This window comes from Gymnoscopelus braueri, assembly GCF_963280865.1.
Source record: "Gymnoscopelus braueri genome assembly, chromosome: 7".
Taxonomy (NCBI): domain Eukaryota; kingdom Metazoa; phylum Chordata; class Actinopteri; order Myctophiformes; family Myctophidae; genus Gymnoscopelus; species Gymnoscopelus braueri.
Genome location: NC_137608.1, coordinates 3,138,669 through 3,148,749, shown reverse-complemented (window position 1 = coordinate 3,148,749; position 10,081 = coordinate 3,138,669). Strand labels below are relative to the sequence as shown.

General features: G+C 42.8%; 1 protein-coding gene across 1 annotated transcript; it reads left to right on the top strand.

Moving 5' to 3' along the window:
• Nucleotides 1-448: 448 nt before the first annotated feature.
• LOC308088282 (GPN-loop GTPase 2-like) lies at nucleotides 449-3,067 on the top strand (the record flags this gene model as incomplete). The annotated part of the gene is made up of 3 exons (XM_080432683.1): nucleotides 449-550; nucleotides 2,091-2,101; nucleotides 2,665-3,067. The coding sequence occupies 3 exons, from the start codon at nucleotides 449-451 to the stop codon at nucleotides 3,065-3,067; spliced, it is 516 nt and encodes a 171-aa protein (XP_080288809.1).
• Between the last annotated feature and the right edge of the window lie 7,014 nt (nucleotides 3,068-10,081).

The following is a 10,081-nucleotide window of genomic DNA, read 5'->3' as shown; positions in this document are numbered from 1 at the left end:
TGAAACAAACGGTCGTTGGATAAATTTTTTGTGGTATAATCAGCAACGATTCATCAATTTTACCATCACTACATTTGAGTACTTTAGTGAACAACTGCATGCCACTTCCACAATGACGTTACAAAATAGATTCCTCCTAGATACACTTTTTGCGGAGGAACAAGGGGCCTGCGCAAAAATAGGGAGCGACTGCTGCACTGTAATTCCAATGCACACCGGAGAAGGGGGGAACATCACGGGGGCTCTTGAACTGTTGAAAACACTTAGAGACGAACATGTCAGTCACACTAAGGGTGGTGAGGATACCAGTTGGTTGGGATGGCTTCTGTCATCTTCTTGGAGGGCGAGCTTGGTCAGGGTCGGATTTATCCTAGGCCTGGTGTTATTTTTGTTTTTATTATTGATATGCTGTGTGGTCCCACTGCTTCAGACCATGGTTAAACGTGTAATGGGGGCGGCAGTTGGGCAGCACATCGTCCTGTCTCCACCCGTGCGTCTTGGCGAGGTAGACAGTGAGGCCACACGCATTCTAGATTATGATGACGACAAGGTTGACATGGGTGATAGGGATTCTTTTGATATATATATGGATTAATCACATTTATTACACCACTTGTTTACGTTAAGTGTATATGCCTTGGCCACACTAATTACAACACCTATATGCCTTGTTGTGATATTGTGCCTCGTATTTCTACTATTGTGATTCTACTATTGTGATTTGTATGTGTTTGTGCAGCGCTTTCAAATTGAAACACAATTGAGGTAATCATATTGGCTATTTACAGCCCGTAATGCTGTGTAACATGTAAAAAGATATGACTGTTTTCCACCTGGTGGAACGTCCTTCCTTGGCCCGTTTTTGCTTAAGTGGCCTTGGAGAAGCTTGTAGATCGGCCATTTCTTGATGGCTGTAGTGTGTTAAGGTGATTGCCGATTGTGTATTTTATTTGACAGGCACTGTACTACAGCCCAGTTGGTATAGTTAAACTGTATGGCTGTATTTGATGTGTTAACAACGAAGAGGGGCTACATGCATTGAATGTGAGCATTCACCCTGTATGCATTTGGCCTCTGTTGTGTGTGCCTAATCTTTCTGCTTGTCTTTCCTTCTTGAGGGGGACCTGACGGCGGTGTGGAGTCCGTTTCCATAGGCTCTATATATGTCTATGTGATTGATGATTATCATATACTTGTTTTGTTATTATCATTGTCATTGGTCCTGATCATATCGTTGTATTGTGTTTAGGTACGCTCCCCCGTTTCGTTGTGACACTAGGGTGCCACAAAGGGGGGAATATAGGATATTTTACAAGCTACATGTTATATAGAACATAATGTGTTTGTCCCACTTCTACATGTGACTAGGCATGGGCAAAAGCCACGAGATCATTCCATAGGTTATTAGATTCCATGTATGCACACTATTGTATTATGCAGGTTATTAGATTAGATCTAAACAGTATATGAGCAGGCTACAAACTGCTGGTCGACAGACAGACAGCCGCGAGATTCTCCACCTTTTCGACCAACGGACAACATCTCCATTTTTGACCTGACTGTCTCCTTCCTTGACTGTAACAATGATGGAAGCTAAATAAAACTACGCAACTGCTCATCAACTTTGATCCTCTGAGTCCAAGTTCATCTTTTTCTACAAGCTGTTGATAATAACCAATAAGCTGTTGAAAATAACCCATAGTATCATCAAGCAAAATGAGAAAAACAACAATTAGCATAACTTTAAAATAGTTTCCAATCATGATGACCTGACTTGAACGGCTGTTCAAGTCAGTTACTTCACCAGGTTGGTCTGATCATGTAAGAAAATGACACAAGGAAGTGACCTTATAGAACATGTGTACTGTAGCTGAGCTGTGGTGAGCTGCCTGCAACCACAACACCAGAGCAGCAAGTCTTCAAAGAATGTTTAGCTCAGACCACCTTTACTGTGAAAGGAGCATAGTGTTGAAACCTGGATCATTTAAAGGGACACTTCGCCGATTTTGCATAAAACCCCTATTTTTATGAAGTCTAGGACCCATAAACATGATCCTGGTGTGTTTTTTGTGTTGTACCTGTGTTTTTAGATTTTTGATCCGTAAGGCGATCCCCATAGCGTCAAATGACGTTTTCCATAGGTTCTCACCTTATGTCCGCACTACGGTGTCTCAGTGAGACCAACCCCACACACACCCCAAGGGGTGTCTCCCAAAGAGTGGGATCAGCCTTCTTTCTCCCTGCTCAGTTGTACAATGGCGTCGGTAAACACTCCGTGGGAGGAATACTAACACATATTTATTTGAACCATAAAACACAGAAGAGCAGCTCCACCGCAGAGGAATTCAACAGGCTGTATGCTGAAATCATGCTGGACACAGCTTGGATTAATTACTTTATAGAGTAAGTAATGATTGCTGTAAACGTTATGCCAACTTGACATAATAATCCAACGTGTAGTGTAATTGTATGGAGTTACATTTGTGTCTTTATTAACCATACAAAAGAAAAATAATTGAGAGAGAAAAAATTTAAACAGAGCAAAAAAAAAAATTGAATGAAAACTAATTAAAACAGCAAGCAAAACAATAATATTTGCAAGCAAAGAAAATTATATAAACACATCAAAAAAAGTTTTTGAATGAAAACAAATTAAGATCCAAGGTCCAAGATGGACCTGATTGAGCAGTACGGCAAACTGGCCTTCAACCTGGACTTCTACACAGAGGTCATGGACCTGACCTATCTTCTGGACCACTTGGCTGCAGACCCCTTCTTTAAGAAGTTCCACCATCTAAACGAGAAGTTGGTGGAGATCGCGCAAGACTACAGCCTCGTGTCTTTTGTCCCTCTCAATGTGGAGGATAAGGAGAGCATGACGCGGGTGTTACGGACCGTGGACAAAGCTAATGGTTACTGCTTTGGAGACCTAGAGGAGAGGAACCTGCAGGCCATGATGTCAGCCGCTGTGGGGGCAGACTTTCAGTTCAGCACAACACTGGGACTGCACGAGAGATATGTTGAAACCAATGAAAAGACAGTGGAGGAGGAAATGATAGACCTGTGAATTATTGGACACAAATTAATGGACAGAGGTAACGTCCCTCTCCTGCACTGCTTTACAGAATCAGAATCAGAATCAGAATCAGTTTTATTGTCACATCACAGGTTTACAAGGTAAAAAAGTGGGTGAAATTCTTTTTTGTACATCGTTCCCATCGCAACGTTAGTTTCCATAGAAAGAAGAGGGGGGGGGGAGAAGAAGAGGGTGGGGGGCAAGTGGGAAGAAGATCAAAACAAGAGAGCAACAGAAGGCCAGACAAGTTATCTACATATTTACAAATTACCTGAGATAATAAAAAACTAAAAAAAACTAAACTAAGGTGCCTGAGCATAGCAGCAATGTATTGTATACTGTGCATGTTATACTTATACTGTGCATGATAGACAATGGACGTTAAGGTGCTTAGAGGAAAAGGAGCACAATAAAAACAAAACAAAAAAAGTCAGTGCGTTATACAAGGGATTAAGGTGCAAAAGGTCAGTGCGTGTCCACCTAGAGTGGACTGACCCTAGTATAATCCGCAGGTAGCTCCATGAGGGAGTGCAACAAAAAGTCATTTGTACCTGGTGTAGTCCACAGGTGTGTCCGAGGGGGGGCTAAAGTCCAAGTCATTGTCCCTGGTATAATCCACAGGTGTGTTCAGGAAGAGCCAGAAAAGTCTGCGCCGCCTGTTGTCAGGCTGCTGAACAAGGCCTATGCCTCATTCAGGCTTATGCCCCATTCAGCATTCTGACAGCAGCCGGATTGAAACTACACCAGAACCTGGTGGTGGAACTCTTGATACTGCGGTAGAGCCCCTTGCCCGGTCGCGGTCGTTGTAGGGGGTTGAACAGTCTGTGACTTGGGTGGTGCTTGTCCTTGATGATGCGCTTGGCTTTGACCACGCTCCGCTTTTTGTACAGTTCCTGGAGCGCTGGGAGCTCGAGTCCCATTATCCGCTCTGCCGATCGCACTACTCGTTGTAGGCTGATATTTTCTCGGGCAGTGCAGTTCCCGTACCAGGCCGTGACACAGCCTGTTAGGATGCCTTCAACAGAACTGTTGTAGTACAGCCTGAGGATGCGATGTCCTACTCCGAGCTTCTTCAGGCGGCGGAGCCAGTACAGTCGCTGCTGAGCCTTTTTCCTCACGCGTGTGGAGTGCGTCTCCCATTTGAGGTCCTCCTCGATGTGTACTCCGAGGAACTTGAACTCGCTGACCCTTTCCACTGCAGCACCGTCGATGAGGATGGGCGCATGGTCTCTCCGCGGCCTCCTGAAGTCCACGATCAGTTCTTTGGTCTTGTCGACGTTAAGAGAGAGGTTGTTCTCCCGTTTCCACATCGCCAGATTTGAAACCAGCATCCCGTTCATGCAGATGTGCACGTACTCCGCTGTCCATCCATGGTTTCTGATTGGGATAGATCCGAACTGTCTTTTTTGGGACTATGTCATCTATGCACTTACTGATAAAGCCAGTGACTGAGTCTGAGAGTTCGTTGATGTTATTCCCAGCGGCGTTCTTAAACATCCCCCAGTCAGTCTGGTAGAAGCAGGATTGTAGCATAGCGTCTGTGTCCTCAGACCAGATTCGGATTTCCTTCTCAACGACCGGCTCCCTTTTTAGCCTCTGTTTGTAGGCAGGTAGCAGCTGGATGGCGTCGTGGTTAGAGCTTCCTAGCGGTGGGCGGCGGAGAGCTTTGTATCCATCCTTGAAGGGCGTGTAGCAGTGGTCAAGAATATTGTCACCACGGGTACTGCAGGCGACATGCTGGTGGAATTTGGGAAAGACATTTTTTAAGTCTGTCCGGTTGAAGTCGCCTAGGCAGATGACTGCGCAGTCCGGGTGGCGATTTTCTTGTGCACTGATCGCCTGGTGTAATTCCCTCATAGCTGTGTCCTTATTAGCTCCAGGATGAATGTAAACAACGGCTACAATCACAATGCTGAAGTCGCGTGGTAGGTAGAAAGGACGGCAGGCTATGATTAAAAGTTCAAGGTCTGGTGAGCAGTGACTATCTAGGATTTTAACATCTTTGCACCAGTTGTTGTTGATCAAGGCACAAACTCCCCCCCCCACGTTGCTTACCGCTCAGTACAGGGTCTCTGTCCTTCCTATACGCGGTGAAGCCAGGAGGAGTGATGGAAGAATCAGATGCTAACTCCGTTAGCCACGTCTCTGTTAGCACAACAATGGACGTGTTCCTTGTCTCACTGTTATACTTTACGCGCGCCAATAAGTCGTCCATAGTGGTCACTGTTCTTGATTCACACAGAGATCTAACGTTCGCTAGCAGGATTGAAGGCAGTGCAGGTTTATATCCACGTTTTGTTGTTCTTACGAGGAGACCCGCTCTTGTCCCTCGTCGTCCTGGTCTTTTCCGTCGCCTCGGGTATGTTGTTCCAGCCGGAACAAAGGGAACACCTCCCCCCACCCAGCCGAGTGGGAGGTTTTCGGCAAAAAAGTCCGGATTTCTGTGTGTAATCGCTGTGCTGATGTCCATAAGTGCTTGTCTGTCATAACTCCTTAGACACGCGACGGTGTAGGGAAAAAAGAGAAGGCTAAAAAATACTAAAAAGATGGAAAAACGTTGCGATGTTACGGAGCGCGTACGGAAGCGGCCGTTCTCCATGGCGCTCCCAGTCAACGAGGAACAGAGGAAGAGGGGAAACAACACTGCCAGTCCTTCAAGTCAGTGGTTCCCAATCTCTTTTCCTTGGAAGCCCCCCTTCTTACATTCAGACAAAAGCTGAGACCCTCCACATCTATATACTTAAGCAACATTACACGAGAGGGTGTGCTTTACTGTGATTATTGGCACGCCAGTGATGCAGTCAGGAACGAGGCATAGCCGCAAGCATCACTGAAGTCTCACTGCAGTGTCAAGCATCACTGAAGTGTTCTAAAAATAAGAATAATAATGATAAAGCTCAAATAGCACACAACGGGTCACCTTGTGAGACATTTTAGGAAAAAAATTCAAGTATAAATTCCCAGAACTCATGCTAGTGCTACGTCATGAGCAGGGCCCAAATAGGTTCCGAACCTTATCTGAAACGGAGAAACACATACAGAACCTGTGAAATATGTTACACAGCACGGCCACTTATTCTTGTGTTGTGGAAAAGAGCCTTGTCACCATGTCATAATGTCATAGATGCCACCTGTTGCCTCTGCTCAAGCCCAGGTGACTCCATTGCTGTCAAACCTGACCACCAGAAAGGATGGACTACAGCTGGCACTCTTCTGCAATAGGGACTAGTTAATGCTACATAGGGACTAGTTAATGCTGCATAGTGATGATAAGTAACTGGATTGCAGTCTTCAAGCGTGTGTGTATATGTGCAAAAACAGATACATGTACACTATACCCCCAACATGACTCATAAAGCTTACGAACAACTGTCTAATTGTACTGACTGGTCATTGACCTTTACACTTACCTGTATAAGAGTCATTATGGGCCAAACAACACTATGCCGTAAAAGGAGCTGTAAGTGATACTGTTTGGTTCAAACAAAAATATTTTTGTTAAAAAAGGTAAAGCTATATATCCTATTCTAATAGCCTAGTAATAGCTTGTTCAGTAACAGGGGTGTTAAAACAAAATATATTTGGATTTTTTTTTTTGTAAAGTCAACATGATTAGAACATGCTTGAACATTCGACAATTAAGGTCTAATATTTCTACAATTGCAACAAAACCTGTACATTCAGTCATTTTGGGGCATAAACAAGAAGTTGAAGGATACATTTAAGTCTGATAATGATGTAAGCTACCGTGCATGTTCTTATCATGTACTTTACATTAGCTACTTAAGACCATTTTTCAATTATTTCTTTTTACGTTTTGGGCAAAATAGCCAATTTTGCATCGAAGGGACCAGATGTCCCCAGTGCCCTAAGAGCATGCCTGTGGGCTGCCTAGCCATAGTACATCTATGTGCCTAGCTACGCTAATACCGCAGTGCATGCTGGGTACAGGATTCTACTTTAAAAATAACAATGTATTGAAGTGAAAATGTCCATCAATCAACAGCTAACATCAACTATAGGTTCCTATAATGTGTGTGTAAGTTAACAGTAGTCGAGTGTGGTTGAGCAGCGTGTGTTGTAGGAACCGTCATTGTGACTGGTATGTGTGTGAATATACAGCTCCATGTCTTGTGGATCTGAGGTGTTGCCATGTTTGCTTATTGTAGGCGGTTTTGCCCTTGATTTTTGTAAAGTAGTTTGCAAATAGTAGTATTATGTGCGGGTTGCGTTTTTATTGGGCTTGCTTTTATAGTGTTGGAATTGAAATACAATGCGACGCGTTGTGAGCTTGTTATGTTTAAAGTGCTCATGATGTGACCTAGTTCAGTTGCTTCTTTTGGGCTGGTTTTCCTAGACCTGGTTGCGTAATTATCTCACAAAAGCTGGCAACACTGCCCCGTGCTCTGCTGATTCCTCAAACGTGGGAATCTCGACTGCAATGTTTTTGTAGCTGCTTTTCAGAAGTTTACAGAAAATCTGATTCCAAACGGGAAATGAGCCAGAGAGAGTTGGATTGGAAAGAGAGGGAGAGAGAAAGACACACGCACGCACGCACGCACGCACTCTCTCACACACTCTCTCACACACACACACACACACACACACACACACACACACACACACACACACACACACACACACACACACACTAGCCCCTACGGAACCTCTCCCTCCGCTAAGTAGCTCCGAGATGAGGTCCCTCTTTAATTCCTGCCGGCTGCGGTAGACATTTTCGCACATTTTCCAGTTTTACATGTTTCTTACCCCTTTCTGCACATCGTATCCAAAAAGCAAAGCAATTGCGCCACTCTCTCAGATGTTTTAAGCTCTAGCGGAACATAACAGCTTCCAACGAGTTGAAGAAAGTATTTAATTTGCCTCGGTTTTCATCCGGTTACATGTTTTTAAGACATTGCGCAAGAGTTGCGCCCGTAGAGATAACATTACTGATTACCCTACTGGTCAAATGTTGAATTGCATCTTCTAATGCAAAATATTATGGAACCGGATGAAATCCGATGCAAATTAAATACTTTCTTCAACACGTTGGAAGCTGTTATGTTCCGCTAGAGCTTAAAACATCTGAGAGAGTGGCGCAATTGCTTTGCTTTTTGGATACGATGTGCAGAAAGGGGTAAGAAACATGTAAAACTGGAAAATGTCTACCGCAGCCGGCAGGAATTAAAGAGGGACCTCATCTCGGAGCTACTTAGCGGAGGGAGAGGTTCCGTAGGGGCTAACACACACACATGCATTTACAGGCAGCACATTTAAGACATGGATGTCTGAATTATCAATATTTATCTATTGTCTAGGGACTATTTTCAGCTAGACTTTTCAATCTGCACGTTAGATTCGATCATAGAACGTTGACACTTGACAGAAAATAACGGTATAGTGAAATTTAGTGTGATGGAGTAACTGTCTCTAGAGCTTTCATGCTGTACTGAAATGAATGGAAAGTAGTATGGCTTCCTCCTGCTTTGTAAAGTTATGTCAAATGTACGATGACTTATTATATAGAGTTATATAGCTAATCAACATTCATCAATAGGCTAATTAACATGCCAGAACACAGTACGGTCCTTTACATGTTTATCATATTTCAGTTATTTGCACTTGAGTTTGACTTTTTAATAGTCATTGTCAGTCAACATGATCATGAATTAGAAATAAATAAGTACTCTATTCTCGATCATTTCCAGTCTTGCTTCAAACAACTTGTCTCACTTTATGGAATGTGGAACTGTTCAAAACATAAATCAGTCCATAGAGTATAGGGCCAATACATTAATGTAATCTGTATTTCACCAATCTGGGAACCCAGAACCAAATAAGAATGAAAAACAGCGCCCTCTGCTGTTTGTACTATCTCCAACGCAGAGCAGAATATGTTCTTGAGATTAGTATTTCACTGACAAAAAATGCTTAAAGGACGACTTCACCTATTTTCAACCTATCTTCATATAATTGGTCCTCACTAATGCTGATGATAAAATGGTACAGTCTTTTTCTACTCGGTCTGTGTCTCATAGGAGGGCTGTGGACAGTTCAGAAATCCGTCTACCAGTGACATCATCCTGCCATCATCGTTAGGCAGGATTTTTCCCCCCAACATTTCCCATTTGTATTTAATTTTTATTAACGCGAGAACAATGGCTTCTATTATTGCATTGCAACTTTCCAGGAATAGAAAGCCTGCAGTTTCTATTAGCTTGGACTCCCCATCGATGATGTCACTGGTAGACGGGATTCTGAACTGTCAACAGCCGTCCTTTGAGACACAGACCGAGTAGATTTTTTTTTTTTTTACCATTTTATCATGAGCCTTAGTGAGGATCAATTATATGAAGATAGGTTGAAAATGGGCGAAGTCGTCCTTTAATGTTTTAAAGTAATTCACAGTTGGGTTTTCCATAAAGATTGGATTCAATGTTTATTATCATTGCCAAGAGAAGGGTGAAAGACAGGAATTTTCCTGGAGAAGTCAGTCAAGGGAAATTTATAATTTGTTGGACAGCTCTTTCATCAAGTGTGTCAAATGAAATAAAGATATGGCACAAAACTTTTGAAAGGGACATACATGTAAGGAATGTAAGTCAGCCTTTAGGGAGAATTTATTTTGCTCTGCCTGTTATGTCTGCATCACTGAAAATGAGGGTTCAACCTCATGTATTCCAGAGATGATAAACGGTTTATAACGTAAATAATGAATATTTTTTCAGCTACAAATATTATTTCCATGGTTGGGTTTAGTGACCAAAACAAGGCTAAATTTCTTCAATCTTCATCTACTGTAGTTTGTGAATCGGCCTACCTGTCCATCTGTGCATACCCAACAACCAAAAGCATTTGAATCTATGGCGATGCTCTTCACTCACCACAAAACCTACATTTGTATCAACAATATACAACAGAGTACAGTGAGCTATATATAACAAATAAAATATGTTGTGGTTTAAACATTAGTATTTTTCAAATAATAAAATAGAGCAATTAAAA